Below are 16,465 nucleotides of genomic sequence, written 5' to 3'. Positions count from 1 at the left end.
TACTTGTTTGGGAGAATGTGGCAGTCTTTTGAACTAGCCCAGTTTTTTTCTGATTTTTTATAAAATGTTAATCCTTAAAAAGACTTCAAGATTATGAAAAGAAAAACTTTTAGGCCAAATTTCAGATTTGCAAACTGTATGGCCAAAAAATGAAACACTGTACACCTTTTTGACACTGACTTTAGAACAGGCCGGTATAGGACCTGTTTTTAGACCTCCAGAACCATTCAGGACTTCCTTTCACTTATCCATATCATCAACTGCTCCAACTTGGGACTATTATCTGACAAAATATGGGACGGCAATTCGGCCACCATTTCACCGCACCGAACCTCCAAAGTCATTTGATTTGAGTCAATGAACAGCGTATTAAAAAATTATTTCTCTTTCGCACTGAGTAGGCTTTTAAATCGAAATATGGAAAACATTTGTAGTGGAACACACACTCGAATGTCTGGAACGAAGAAGACCAAATTAGTTGCAAAACGATGGAACGTTTGACGTCACTCGTGCGGCAAGTTACACACTCGCTATTTGTTAATCCCATCGGGTGGTAGGCGGTTAGGCGGCGGGCATTCTCTAATTCTCCATTCGGCGTCTGGTCATTTTGAATGAAAAGAAAAGTTAAAAAGGGTGTGCTATCCTTTGGTTTCGCTTTCGATTTCAAGCAAAAGTCTTAGCAACAGGGTGGGGGTACATAGCAACAGGACTGGGTAGAAAAATCTAAACATAGAATTCAAAAAAATTGGTCGGTATATTTATATTTGTTTTTATTTAAGTGCGGGTAACACCGGGACATTTTCAGTGCGCAAAGTGGATGTTGTTTATAGAAGAATCAAACCAGTCAGTTAAAAAAGAACCACAGATAGTATAGTTATCGTGTCGTGTGAAAAAGAGGTAAATTTTTTTATTCCCACTCGCAGCAGTTCACTTGGCAAGTGATCTGAATGAACCTTTGCCCGGGTCAACCCATGCCATGTGAGGGGAATTGGGTAGTCAATTCAAGGTGCTGACAGGGCGTTCATTGAAAAAGTCTATAGTCGCAAAAATAGGCCTTAAAGCCTCCTGCAACTCAACCAAGTAAGAGATAGAATAGAAGGTGGGATCTGTGATTTTTTCAGATAACGAGTTTGTAGGCCCCCTGAGCCTCCCAACTGAGTACCAAAAAAACTTGGAAAGTACCAATATCTTTTCCAAAAAAACTTGAAACACCACTTAAAAACAGCCTTGAAAACCTTGAAAACCTTGCAAATGCTGAAAAATACTTTAAACTTTCTCTGTGACACTTTACCTATCTTGTATATGATATTATAATTACACAATTAAACTTTTCGTAGACAGATAAAAAGTTTTAGTACAGAACAGCAAAATGGGACAAGAAGAAGTAAACCTAATATGGATTGGTATTTTCCGCATGGTTTCAGCCCCCCCCAGAAATCTGAAGGACACCTAGGCCAGGTTAGTAGTAGGGGGGCTAATATTTTGCAATTCTTTGGGGTTACCTATTCATTAAGGGTACCTAGCTGTCTTGATGGAGGCTCTGGGGGCTGGTTATATTTTCCTAATCGAATATTTCAAAATACCGGGTACGCCACAAAAAAGTTTCTTTCTTTAAAACTAATTTTCTCGAAATCTGAAAATTCTAAAAGAACCATTCCTATTCCATTGGAAAGAAGAAAGATAGACTTAAATTTTGATGGGTTATTTATTAAATTTGCTTAATTAGATCAAAAGTTATGGTCAATTGAATAAAAAATTTACTTTCTGAAAATGCTCAAAAACGTTAAACATCGACCTATCAAATTAAACAGAAGCATAGTTACATGATGCACCAGTATTTTCGTTTCAGTCATTAAAAATGATAATTAGCTGTCTAAATGACCTTTTGCTAAATAAAGGAAGGTTGAATTTCAATGAAAGGAAGAACTTCGTCAAAAAAAGCCAAAAAATCTGGTAAAATTCATAAAAATACATCAAATATGGGTTTAGAGGTATATCCAGGCTTACATAGACTTTATTCAGTCTACAGTAGAACCAAAATTCTGAGGAAAATTTCGGTAAAAGTAAATTAAAATGATTTTGATGATAATTTTAAACCCTTTTGACCCATCAGTTTCAAAATTTGTGTGTTTGATTACTGAAAAATGCTCTTAATCATGTAAAGCCTATTGCGATTGCCAATAAAAATTTGATAGGTCGATTTTTAAGGTTTTCAGGGCACTTTCAGAAAGTAACTTTTTTATTCAATTGAGCATAACTTTCGATCTAATGAACAGAATTTAATAAATGACTCATCAAAATTTAAGTTTATTTTTCTTCTTTTCAATGGAATAGGTTCTTTAAAATTTCTAGATTTCGAGAAAATCAGTTTCAAAGAGAGAAACTTTTTTGTGGCGCACCCGGTATTTCAAATTATTGAATTTTTTTACCATAGCACCTAGTTTCCCATCCAATTTTTCTTTCGTTTCCCGTCACGCCATCTTTTGCTATATTTTTCTAATGTGATTGTTTTGATTTACAGCCGCCATCTTTATAGCATAACAACAGAGCTTATTAGCAGGCGTTCATGCATCATTGATATTTTAGGAATGACAAAAGAGCAAAAAGTGTCAATTCAAAAAAAATTATCGGCTGAATAGGGGTAAACTCAAAGCAATTTCTCAAGGGGACCTAACTCGTTGGGGGCACCATGCTTCAATGGGGGCACCTGAAAAGTGGGCTGAAACCATGTTTCCTCTACAATATGAATATTAATAATGCATTTTAGGGACTGGGACAATGATATTTCAAAGCATTTCCTATATTAATAGAATAGTCTTGAGATAATCAAATTGTTTTAATTTCAGTCAAAATAAGAATTTATAGAAGAAGTATTTTTCAATATCTGACTCAATTTATTATCCACAATGGTAAGTGTGTTCTTTATTCAAATCGAAAAAATAGGTCCATCAAAATCTTTTAGAACGAAAGAGAATAATACCACATAATAACTATTTAACTTTTGCTTAGAAAAAACCTCTTTGAATGAAAGCAATTTTTTGAGTTTTTATTTTTTTGTAATTATTAGTGCTTGAATACACATAATGAAAGTTTTATAAATCATTTTACCGCACATCAATGTTTTTTTTGAATCAACAGAGTACTGCACATATGTCACCTCAAGAGGAACAGGACAAGCTTTTGGAAGAAGCTCTCCAGGTTGTCAAGTCTCAATCTTTCCAAATGAAAAGATGCTTGGTAAGATTTTCTGTCCTATCATTTTCCAAATCGCAAACAAAAATTTACATTTTGTCATAAGTAAATAAAAGTCAAGTTGTGATTTACATACCTTTTGATCATGTTATCATTTTTTACTCCTTTGGTTGGTTTACTTTCTAGTCACTTGATCAAAAACTGTGCAAAAAATATCCATTTACATACGACAGCTCTACTGTTAACATTAGAAAGAAATGAAATTCTTCCAGACTGGGTTTTTCATAATGACTATGATGGAACAGGACAAGCAAGACAACTGTGGGATAGTCTATAGAGAGCTGACTTGATTACTTAATATGATTGCATTGGAGTCTAATTTTGTTTGAGTACTTGTGAATCCTGGTGAATCTGTAAAAGTTGGTTGATTTCTTGGTTTCAAGTGTTGACTTCAATTTTGATTTCTGTATCTACTTTTTTCAGGATAAAGTGAAGATTATGGATGCACTGAAGCATGGCTCAAATATGCTTGGTGAATTACGCACTTCACTTCTTTCACCTAAAAGCTATTACGAGCTTTGTATCCTTTTCTAAAAATTTTAAATGAAAACTTTATATTTTTTAAGATAATTGATTTATGGAATATTTTCTTCAAAATTTTTGAAACAATAAATGATTTTCAGAAAAGCTTTAAAAGTTTTAAAAAACAACCCTCCTCTTAGTCCTTTTTTCAACAATAAACACTTCTTTCGTGTTTTTCTTAACAAATCCTCTATCATAACGTACAGACATGAAAGTGAGTGATGAGTTGCGTCATTTAGAGTTGTTCTTGTTGGATGAATTTTCAAAAGGACGCAAAGTCAATGATTTGTATGAGCTTGTCCAATATGCTGGCAATATCATCCCTAGATTGTAAGTGGTTTATTATCAATTGGAAAAAAGACAAGGATTTTACTCTGCTCAAATAATTTTATTTTCTATGTCTTGTATTCTTCTGGTCAAATTAAAATACCAGACATCAGGGTGAAGAATCCTCCAAAAAAACAGGGGATAAAAGAATATCCTTGCCCAAAAGTATGGCCCAGGCATAATTGCATTCTCTCTTCTGGTCTCTAATAGACGTCCATCCCCCCTCAGCTAATTAATGTTTTGAAAATTTACCATACGTAATAGTTATCGGACATTTGCGAGTACAATATGAGAAATATTTTACGAGTTCCGCAATTTTCCCGTACAATATTTTACGAGCCTTTAGGCGAGGAAAATATACGGAAAATCCGGAACGAGTGAAATATTTCCATATTGTACAAGCAAATGTCTGATAACTGGTTTATCGGTGACCCAAAACATGCACTTTTTGTTTGGAAAAAAGCACAGGGCACTTTTGTAGCAAAGTGACGTTAGATTGCTGCTACCGCTACAATGCAACAACATCTTTTTGTCAATTTATATTTATACATGTAAAATACAAGATATATTGTACTCTTTTTAACCAATCAGACTGCAGATATTTTTTGGATCGCCGATAAAGGGCATTATTATTCCAAACCCCTCCCCTCCCCTGCTTACCTTAAGGGAACTAATTTTTGCCAGAATTGATTTTTCTGAAACTAATTTTTGGGTGTCTACCGCGAAAATCAGTTCCACAAAATACTATTTTTCCTAGAAATCCTCAAAACCCTCTAGGAATATGAAAGAATTCAAAAAATTTAAAAAAAAGAATTTTTAAGCTCCTTATCTTTTGCCTCAATTCTTCTATATCAGCCCATTCTTAGTAAATCCCCCCCCAGGATATTCATATGTCATCGGATCAGCAAGTAGTAGTACAAGTGAATCATAATACAAAATCCCATTTGCAATTTTCAGGTACCTGTTAATCACAGTTGGCATTGTTTACATCAAATTTGGTGATGTCGCCAAGAAAGATGTGATCAAGGATTTGGTGGAGATGTGTCGTGGTGTGCAACACCCTCTACGTGGTCTCTTCTTGAGAAACTATCTTCTTCAATCCACTAGAGGTCTCTTGCCTGATGACACTGAAAACACAAGGTTATTAAAACAAAATTTTCATGTCAAATCGAAAGTATGCTGTCATTAAAAGCAGAATTTTAAAGAATGTCTTATTCGATAATTTTTCTCATTTGAGTAATATACATGTTAAACATCACAAATAATTGAGCTTATATTTTGATGCCAAATATCTGAATTTTTCTTCCTTCATTCAATGCGTTGATTGCGAAGATTTTGACCCTGATAAAGTTGTACTAATCCCTTTTATATCTTAAATATTTTCGAAGGTGACGGTTGTGTTCAATTCAATCCAATTAAAGATATAATAAATTTGAAAAGTTTATTAACCTTTTTTAATAATACTTTTGACTCTTTTTACCTCAGTGAGGGAACAGTGAAAGATTCCATTGACTTCATCCTTTTGAATTTCGCTGAGATGAATAAACTGTGGGTTCGAATGCAACATCAAGGTCATTCCAAATACAAAGAGAAGAGGGAAAGAGAACGACAAGAGTTGAGGATCTTGGTTGGTACTAATCTGGTTCGTTTGAGTCAACTGGAAGGTGTAGATGTAGATATTTATAAGAGAGTGAGTATTTTTATCGTAATATATACCCGACTCAAAAAAATTTTAATGATTAAAAGTGGTCCGTATTTTGGCTCACTCCCTCACCTCATATACTTACTTTAACAGTAGTAATAAGCAGAACTCTTGTTACTCAAAATAAATTTAAATCATTTTTAGGATGTGTTACCAGGTGTATTGGAGCAATGCATCTGTTGTCGTGACCCGATTGCTCAAGAATATCTTATGGAATGTATCATCCAGGTACTTTCATTTAACCACTTCAAAAGATTAAAATTGGGATATTATTAGGGAAAATGTATCAAAGTAAATTAAAGTAAAATTATGACATGGTTTTTACCTGAGAGTTGGTAATAATTTGTAAACTTTTTTTTTTTGATTGTCACTTCCTCCAATTTCATGGGTTTGAATTCTTTTAGGAAAACAGTATTTGCTTAAGTACTGTTCAAACGTTTTTTTTAACAGAAAGTTCTACCCGGATCAATATCTCAATCCTTTATCTTACATTTTTAAACTTGTAGGTCTTTCCTGATGAGTTCCATTTGCAGACATTGAACGCCTTCTTGAAAGCGTGCGCTGAACTCCACCAAGATGTTAATGTCAAGAACATCATTATTGCATTGATCGATCGTTTAGCAATGTTTGCACATCGGGATGACGGACCAGGCATTCCCAATGATATTCGATTGTTCGAAATCTTCTCACAACAAGTAGCCAATGTTGTCAAGGTACTTCAGATTTACATCTTCCTTTTTTAAATCGAGGTTTCTCCCAAGACCATAAACGGAATCTGTTAATAAACCAAAAATCATTCCTGGAAGCTAACACTATATACGTAGTTTTTATTATCACCAAGTATTTAGCCCCAAGTATCACTTGTGGCATGATCTTTCAGAAGGATTTGATAGGATTCGATACAAAAGAGCCATTGGTTTTCAATGTCCTGGTATAACTTTTAACTTAACTTTTGACTTTCTCAATGTGAGCATGTATTTTATAAGTTTCTTTTTTTTCTTTAAATTTTTCAGTCTCGAAGTGACATGCCTACAGAAGATATTGTTGCATTGCAAGTCTCGTTGATTAACTTGGCATTGAAATGCTACCCTGATCGTGTGGATTACGTCGACAAAGTACTGGAATACACAGAAGAAATCTTTAGCAAACTCAACCTTGCACAGTAAGCTGTCATCTGTTTTCAAGTTTTATCTATTTTGAGAGGAGAAGAGTTGTCATATTTTTATAGAGGTCTTCATTTTTATGTATTTTTAAAAGTAAAGTGTCGTTCCATTTTAGTTTTCAGTTTTAAATGGAAATCTCTTGGAATTATTGTGTATTTCTTAAGGAAAATGTTGTTCCTTTTGCGCGGTTATGTTTAAAAGGATTTTTGTATTGGAAAAGGTTACTCCATTTTTGTGCATTTTAGAAGAAAAATATTGTTTAACTTTTCTTTCTTTAACTTTCTTTGTGTAATTCTGTTGATGGGTTTGTTTTACTTTCGTGTAAAATAGAAATTCACAATCACAGTTTGGGTGAACTTTTTTTAATTGATCACTATATTCTTATAATTCTCATTCTAGCATCGACAAGAACAACGCTGTTTCTAAAGAATTGATGAGATTGTTGAAGATTCCTGTCGACAACTACAACAACGTTCTAACTATCCTAAAACTGAAACATTTTGCACCATTATTCGATTACTTTGACTTTGCAACACGTAAAGAGATGGCAATGTACGTTATCAACAATGCATTGGACAGTGATACTTTCATCCCATCTCAAGAAGAAGTGGACAGTATTCTACAATTGGCTGCACCTTTGGTCATGGAGCAAGACGATCAACCAACTGAACCGGTAAATTACTGTGTTAAAAGTTTTCCCGTTTCAGTGCAGTCTATGAAGAATCTTTTCCATCTCGAAATTCAGTCTAATTCACCAAGATTTTGAAAACATTTGAAAATATGTAAGATCTATTTTCTGTCTAGATTGATTTTTCAATAGATTGACAGAGGTAACTCTAAGTCTCTTTTCAGTAAATCCGTATGTGTTCTCTGTGGATAGTTTGCACTGAGATACGACCACCAAATATAACCATTACCATTTTCTCTAACCGTCTGGACATCAAGTCGCCAAATCACAACTACCTTCCATCAAACAATAAAGTTGTTTGAACAAATTCTGGACAGTGTTTTTAAGCTTTGAATTTTTCATTCTACAGGATGATCCAGAAGACTTTGCAGAGGAACAAGGTTTGATGGGAAGATTTGTCACCTTACTATACTCCGATAACCCTGATCAACAATACTTGGTGAGCATTTTATATCAGTCATTTTTATCAATCATGATTGATTAGTCTCCTCTCTCTAAGTATCTTCCCTACTTAAACTTTCTCAGCACAATGTTTCGACCGACACCAAAAAACGAGCCTCTCGATATTAGCGATTTTATGTGTGTGTGTTTTTCGGCGACGGAGACGGTTAGCTCCTGATTTGTCTAGATGCTGACCAACTAAGGACGACGGTAAATCAACACTCTTACCGTCCTCGATTTTGCGGGTCAAAACTGCAGGTTATTGAAAATTACTTCACTCATTCTACTTTCCTCAAAAGTGTAAATACATAAAATCGTTATCGATTTCAATACTCTTAGAATATGATTCATGTATCCTTGTGTAGGTTAACATAACTGGCGAAAAATCTTGTGTTTGCATTCTCTTTTCTCAAAGGATAACTCCTATACAAGTAACTTTTAATAGTAGAAACTGGTAGAAACCTAGACTGGGAATCCAGTCGTTTATAACGTTTTTGTTGAAAGCGGGAAATTTTTATGTCGGGATATGGTTAATATAAACGACTGGGCTAAGGTGGTTTCCGTAGCTTACGGGAGTTCCAGCAGGGCCCGCAGATTTCTGCGGGGTGGGAAAACAATCATATACAACAAAATATATAAACAAATAAAAATTTCAGCCAATGAGAATTTCTAAGTGAAAGAAAAAAAAAAAACCAAAACAAACCAACAAGACCCCCTGGAAATGTTTTCCAAAAACATGAAAAAAGAGAATTTTTATGAAAAGTTTTTTGTGCACAAAATATTCTAGACGACTATATTGATGCTCCTGTCAAGTTTTCTACTTCCTATTTTTTACTGAGTTAAGTCGTCTAGCATGCTAGACTAGTAGAAACCGAGCATAGTCTAAAAGAACTCTTCGTTTGATTGATTCTTGTTTATGTTTATTTTCATTTAAAAAAACTCAGATCTGTTATTTGCTGAGTACTCAGGAGTGATTTTAATTAATAGACTCCTTTCTTTTGGTTCACTATAGATTTTGAACACGGCACGTAAGCACTTTGGTAACGGAGGCGAACAACGAATCAAATGGACGCTACCACCTCTCGTCTTTGCTGCTTTCCGATTGGCTTTTATCTACAGAGACCAACAAGAGCATGTATGTACATTGGTTTTTTTCTCAAAAGTTTTCTTAAAAAATTGTTCCTTTTTACTTTTACAACATTAACTTTGTACTTTTTGTAAAAAAGAATCAACTTGATAATACGCGGTTCTCCGTGTAATTTGCGTGAATTACCAATGTGATTATAGATAGATTTCTGGGGTTTCCTGGCTTGTTTACATTTTGTAATCCTCCCCTGCTGAGCAGGCACTTCGGGGCTCTACTGCAAAGCAATAGTCTCAATTTGGTCTCGATACTCCAGTTTCAGTTTTGAACACTTTTTCTAATCGAGCTTGACGTAAGCGAGGCAAACCTGAATAAAACCCCAAATCAGAATCAGAAATCAATTTAAAGGAATTTTTCCGGATTCGGGAATGCGCAAAAAGAGCAGGCTACTTTTGCTTTATAGAGCCTCAATAAGCAACCAAAATGAAACCCTTAAAACCTTAAGGAGAATAAATGTATAAATATGTTTCAGCCTTTCATAATGCTGCTCTATGTATATTATCCTTTTTATTTAAAACCTCCAGGATGACAAATGGGACAAGAAATGTCAAAAGATTTTCCAGTTTTGTCATCAAACAATCTGTGCATTATCCAAAGCTGAATACGCCGAGCTCTCTTTACGATTGTTCTTACAAGGGGCTTTAGCGGCCGATCAACAACGCTTCACGAACGCTGAAACAGTAGCATACGAATTCATGAGTCAGGTAATGATTTAAAAGTTCGTGTAGTATATTCGGATATAATCGTTCAAAAATTTATTTTCTGACCCTTTTTCTTGGCCATTCGGTCAATTTCTATCCTTATCGACTATCGTAAAAAAACTCGTGCATATCTTAGGCAAATTTATTGTAACAATCTTACGTGCTGAGAGCTATTAAGGTCCTGATCTTCAGGATTCTAAATTATATCTAAGAGGTGATTCCAAGTAAACCGTTGTTATGTCAACACAACGGACGTAAGGTGTGTTACGCTGATGTAGTGAGTTTCAACCGACCACGTTTTTTTTGCCTTAAAACCTTGCTGTTTTCTTACTAATATTCCTATTCTATCAACTATTTAGGCGTTTGCAATTTACGAAGATGAAATATCCGATTCCAAGGCACAACTTGCAGCTATCACTCTTATCATTGGTACCTTTGAGAGGGCCACTTGTTTCACTGAGGAAAACCACGAACCACTTCGTACGCAGTGCGCTTTAGCTGCGTCCAAATTATTGAAGAAGCCTGATCAATGTCGTGGTGTATCTTCATGCTCACATTTGTTCTGGTCTGGCCGCGTGTATGGCTCGGGTGAAGATGAGGAAGGAGAAAAAGAGAGCGTTGAAGTAAGGTTATTTTATGTGTGTAGTTGCTGTTTCCAACGTCCTTGTACCTTATATTCAATTTCTGTATCGGTGTAGCAAGAAGAAGTACTTAAAGTTTTTTGATAACAAGATTCGCTGACGACTCAAAACCTTTAAAGCAATCCAATCAAATAGCAAGCCAAAATTTTACGATTTTCTATAAAATTGGAACGTCATTGTATTGATAGCCTCTATGTTTTCGCGATCATGCTTCAAAAATTGGCTGTCAAAATGAGACCGTTGTGTTGTCTTTAGAAAAAAATTCTTTCACCTGGTGGGCCATAATAAATTTGCCCTATAAAATGTCTCATAGCCAATCATATTCTACTCCTTATTGATAGTGTCGCGACGGCAAACGTGTAATGGAATGTCTGAAGAAATCATTACGTATCGCTAACCAGTGTATGGACCCTACTGTTCAAGTGCAATTGTTCGTGGAAATCCTCAACAGATATCTATATTACTTTGAGAAAGGAAATGAAGCTGTAAGTGATTTTTTTTTGTCGATTGCTGGTTTTTTATGATTCCTTGTAACATTTGTGGGACGAAGCTCTCAATTCTGACTCTAGTTTAGTTGAAGCCCCTCGCTGATTGATAACTTCGTTAAACGTAGAAATGATATAACTCTTGTTTACGAGCGTTGGCTAGCTCATTGAATTCATAATTTGTAAATTCGTGTTGTAAAGTCGAAATCTCTGGTATGGGCAATATTTTACGCAGGCCATTTTCTTACCTTTCAAACCTGCGGTTATCGAACACTCCTCTTTTGAAATCACAAAAATTATAGTGAAAACAGCCTATTTTATGAAAACTCTGGAAGGCTTATCGCTGCCACCAGACGTTACCCTGTCATTCTAGAATATTGCCTATATACGTTAGTTAATTTGGTCTAATATCCTGTTTTCAGGTCAATTCAGCCATCTTGAACCAACTGATCGGAAAGATTCGTGAAGATTTACCTGGTCTTGAAGTCAGTGACGAAATGGAGCAAATAACGAAACATTTCAATAACACCGTTCTTCATATTCAATCGAAGAAGGAGAATGGAACAGAGCAAGAAACTGAGATGTACAAAGATGTTTCCTTGTAAGGTGGCAAATGTTTTGAATACAAACGATGACGTTTTCTTAGATTTAGGTTACATTTACATTCCATGGTTTCACTCCGTTCTGAAGCTAGATGAGTCTATTCTATTGGTTTGTTTTAAGGGGTTTTTATGGCAAAAGTTCCATAATAGAACATCTTAATTTTCTTTTTGAACAATATTGAACAACATAAATGTGCAAACATTGTCTTGTTTTGTAGCAATCTTAATCCTGACGAAAAAAATCGATTTTTATCGTATAAAATTAAAATCCCCAAATGCCAACATTTGCTTAAAATTCTTTTAATCTACCAAGGCAGCCACGTCTTTCGCATTTCATGTTATGTTTCTCTTAATTTTTAAAATTATTTTTTAAAATAAGTATACTTTTTTCTATGCATTTTATGTTATACAATTTTAGGTGGTAATTTTTCTTTATTCCGTTTTTATTCGCGAAACAGTCGGCAATCTGAATACTTTTAGAAAATGCGGCTCGTAGTAAATTTTAGTTATGGTTTTCATTAAAAAGGTGCCTTCTTTCATGATACGTTCATTAAATTCATTGACAAGAGCTGTTGTCAGCTTTAATTTATCCAATCCTAAAATTATTTTGTAAATTATAATTAACAATAATTTTTCTAGAAATACTATGAAATTTAAAAGGTCAAAACGATGACGTTTTCTTAGATTTAGGTTACATTTACATTCCATGGTTTCACTCCGTTCTGAAGCTAGATGAGTCTATTCTATTGGTTTGTTTTAAGGGGTTTTTATGGCAAAAGTTCCATAATAGAACATCTTAATTTTCTTTTTGAACAATATTGAACAACATAAATGTGCAAACATTGTCTTGTTTTGTAGCAATCTTAATCCTGACGAAAAAAATCGATTTTTATCGTATAAAATTAAAATCCCCAAATGCCAACATTTGCTTAAAATTCTTTTAATCTACCAAGGCAGCCACGTCTTTCGCATTTCATGTTATGTTTCTCTTAATTTTTAAAATTATTTTTTAAAATAAGTATACTTTTTTCTATGCATTTTATGTTATACAATTTTAGGTGGTAATTTTTCTTTATTCCGTTTTTATTCGCGAAACAGTCGGCAATCTGAATACTTTTAGAAAATGCGGCTCGTAGTAAATTTTAGTTATGGTTTTCATTAAAAAGGTGCCTTCTTTCATGATACGTTCATTAAATTCATTGACAAGAGCTGTTGTCAGCTTTAATTTATCCAATCCTAAAATTATTTTGTAAATTATAATTAACAATAATTTTTCTAGAAATACTATGAAATTTAAAAGGTCAAAATTTGAATATTGCATTTCTTTACATTTCGATTTTGGCATTTTTTAAAGTAGCGTCACAGAAGTTTGAAAATAGCTTTTGACGTCAAATAAACATTTGAGCAGAATATTCAAGACACTTTTTCGAAAAGTTAATCAAAAAAAGAAACCCATCGAAAGATAGTAGATATTTTTGAAAACTTAAAAAAAAAATATTTTCGAAAATGAATTCGGAAATGGAGCTCGATAAAAAAGACGAATCATTCCCGTCTCCAGGGGAACGAGTATTCCAAAGTTGGGAACTAGTCATGAACATTTTCAGTTATTTGCCATGGAGTGAAGTATGTAGATTACGTAACCTAAGTGCAGAAACTCGTTATGCTTGTCAGTACAGTGTTCATGAAATAACTGATCCAGAAGATCATAACATCGAAGGTATACTCTTTTACTATATTATTGTTTACAATAGTACTACGGGTATCAGTTACTTTAATTGTAGAAATTTTAGCGAGACTAATTTTAGCGTTTTAGCGAGTTTTCCCTATTTTCGCTAAAATAAATCTCGCTAAAACACGCCGAATCGACAGATCGCTAAAATTTATCCGCGCAAAATTTCTGTTAATATTGGCTTGATACATTTTTATCAATAGGAAGGGTTTCAGTGCAAAGAAATGCTAGAAAACGAGTTCAGTCAATTAATGTAATACGAGTGTTCGCTAAAATTTATCCACGCGAAATTTTTTGAAATCGTGATACGCTAAAATAAATCCAAAAAAAATCAAGATTTTCCTGACTCACTAATATACGCTAAAATTAGTCTCGCTAAAATTTGTACGATTAATAATGAAAAGGTAGTATGGGTCTCGATGAGAAGTAATACGGATAGTAATTAACGGCTAAAAAGTCCCACTTTCCTTCCGTCTTCCTTGAGAGGAGATTCGAATAAGTAGTAGCCGGTCACCGAGAGCACTACTTATCTGGATTCAGTCATTCTTGATACGAGATCGTCTTTAAGAACCGTTTCTTTTATAAATTGATACTTTTTATCCTTTTCATGTTTTTTATGAAAAATCTCTTGATCATTGTTATACAATCTGACCCAATGAAGTTAGATCCAAAAAAATGATAAACTATCTTCACTAAAATAGTAACCTTTCACCATTGCAACTTTGTTCATTATTTCAGAGAACGATTTTTACGATTTCCTTCTTGCCCTTGGCTCAATAGGATGTCACAAACTCAATAAAATCGATGTTTTATCCTCACCAAACCTCAGCAATAACATTCTACCCATTCTTAAGTTTTGTGGCAACATCGAACACTTAGCGTTGACAAAAAATCACGGAGGACAAGATATTTACATGAGCATGATCTATAACACTGATGTTCGTCATTTGGCAATTCAAGCAACCGAAGTGCATTATTTTCAAGATGTCGACTTGATTGATATCTTGCTGATTTTACAGGTACAGTAGGTTCTAGCCTCTTATTTGATAGTCAATTACCAGTATGCAAATTTTATTGCTGTTAAAAGTTGAGATTTCATGAAATCTTTACACCCTAAAGGAAAATCATTGTCTTTCATTACATGATCGGCCGCGAAAAGTTGATGCTCGTCAAAAGAATTTCTTCCTCAGAAGTTTATGTCGCAATTATCGTGATTTTCCAACCTCATGAAAGTTTTTGTTTGTTAAAGCTTGAACAGTCACCGCCGAAATATATTGACAATTTTTGGTATTTTAACGTTTTACAGAATTTAAAGCTTGGGAGAGAATTGCGATTTAGTACTTCCACATTGTTTCATTGGATTTTTCGATTTTGGAGAGGTTAAGTGGCTTCCAGGCTTTATTACTCTCAGGAACAGTGGAACATTGAAACATTTTCGAGCTATTAGTTCCTGAAGTGTTAAGTCGTATGTTTAAACTCTACTTTTCAAGCGTACTTTACTTTTTTTATTTTTTATTTTATTTTATTTATTTGATAAAGCAGGTTAAAAAACGCAGACTAAGCTGATGTGGACCTGCAACTAAGGACTATATTACAAATGAAAAATAGTTAAAATGTATTAAAATTATGTATATGCTGTAAATAGAGATAAAAGAATTATTAGTGCAGAGATTTCTGAAGGATAGTTAAACAGAGAAAAAAAGTAAAAACTTGATAAGCTTATGTGGCTTAAGTGAGATTTAGTTTTGTTATAGGAGTTAATTAGAACTAGACTTCAGCTAACCTAATGTAACCTATGAGTCATAAAAACCTACGCATGTGCAATATAAAATTAAAAGCTATGTATCTAAAAAATAAATAAAATTTTAAAATCTAGGTCATCAAAGTGAGATAGGGAAATTAAGCAAACGAGTGTTTTGTTTACCAAGAATATAGCACTACAAGCACTCAAAAATCACTTGCAGTTTTAAAATTTTGAGGGGATTCTCCTTTTGTGCAAATATTTTCTCGATGATTGTTATATTTGAAATAAACCACTGTCGTGCTAACTCGCATTTATGAGATGAAAGCTTTTAAACCAACTGCATATCTCTCATAAAACAACACCAATCTTCTTACATTTGTCTATATAGAATATCACTGAACTCGAAATCACCAACGCTGGTATCACAGACATCGCTTTAGCTGAAATCAGTGACGAAATCACCAATCTAACTCATCTCAATATAAGCGGTTGTATTGATGTCACGGATGTCGGGTTACGCGAAATCCTTGATAAATGTAAAGAATTAAAACACTTGAACGTTCAAAATACACCAACAATGAGAGAAGACTGCGTCCAAGCATTCATTTTCAACTATACTTTAGAGTATTTCAATGCATTAGAGACAAACCTACTTCCTGATGATGCTCAAAGACTTAAGCGCCATTTCGATGCTTTTCATAGACCATATGAGTTTCTATGGAGTCGTACAAAGGTTGTTAATCAGACTTACGAGTTAGAGACTGTCCGCGAGGTCAATCGGAGGCCATTATTCACTGATTTCCCACCATGGACCAATGAAGAAATTTTCAATTCTATGCATATTGATGAACATCTGTGGAATAATGCTGAAACGATTACAAGACGACCGGTTGAATTTACAGCTCAACAATACTTGATTAATTTAAGGAACGCCTGTAATCAACCAGTATTCAATCCTTCAACAATGGTCATTCATGATTGGTCAGAACAAGCTTTTAAAGGTGGCCCGAAAGACTGGTGGAGTTCTGATCAAAAGATCGACAGCCTAGCACGAAAATTAAAAATTAAACGAAGCGATCCTAAACTAAAAGAAACTGACGAATACAAAAAAATTATTGAAGATGAAAACTTCAGAGTAGACAAAGTCGCATTCCCAGAAGAAAATAACTCTAAATTTGGCATAGATGGAATTTTAGGAAATCCAGATGATACAGATTTAGGCTGGAAACGCATTTATGAAGTACAGGACAATTTGAAATCGTTGAAAAAGGAATATGAGGTCTTGATGGAAGAATTTCAAACTTTCGAACAAAAATAATTAGCC

General features: G+C 34.1%; 1 protein-coding gene across 1 annotated transcript; it reads left to right on the top strand.

Moving 5' to 3' along the window:
• The first annotated feature begins 2,828 nt into the window (after positions 1–2,828).
• Positions 2,829–12,326, top strand: LOC136807945 (vacuolar protein sorting-associated protein 35-like). Its single transcript, XM_067064571.1, has 16 exons — positions 2,829–2,909; positions 3,139–3,237; positions 3,676–3,772; positions 3,981–4,104; positions 5,059–5,241; positions 5,587–5,791; positions 5,948–6,031; positions 6,310–6,516; positions 6,817–6,965; positions 7,366–7,639; positions 8,004–8,093; positions 9,108–9,230; positions 9,764–9,943; positions 10,300–10,563; positions 10,923–11,066; positions 11,489–12,326. Exons 1-16 carry the CDS (start codon positions 2,907–2,909, stop codon positions 11,669–11,671), a joined length of 2,409 nt encoding a protein of 802 aa, XP_066920672.1. The 5' UTR covers positions 2,829–2,906; the 3' UTR covers positions 11,672–12,326.
• Positions 12,327–16,465: the final 4,139 nt, after the last annotated feature.

This window comes from Clytia hemisphaerica, unplaced genomic scaffold (genome assembly GCF_902728285.1).
Source record: "Clytia hemisphaerica strain Z4C2 unplaced genomic scaffold, Clytia hemisphaerica genome assembly, whole genome shotgun sequence".
NCBI classification, from domain to species: Eukaryota; Metazoa; Cnidaria; class Hydrozoa; order Leptothecata; family Clytiidae; genus Clytia; species Clytia hemisphaerica.
Note: the sequence above shows the minus strand (reverse complement) of the source record. Positions and strands in the feature narration are given on the sequence as shown.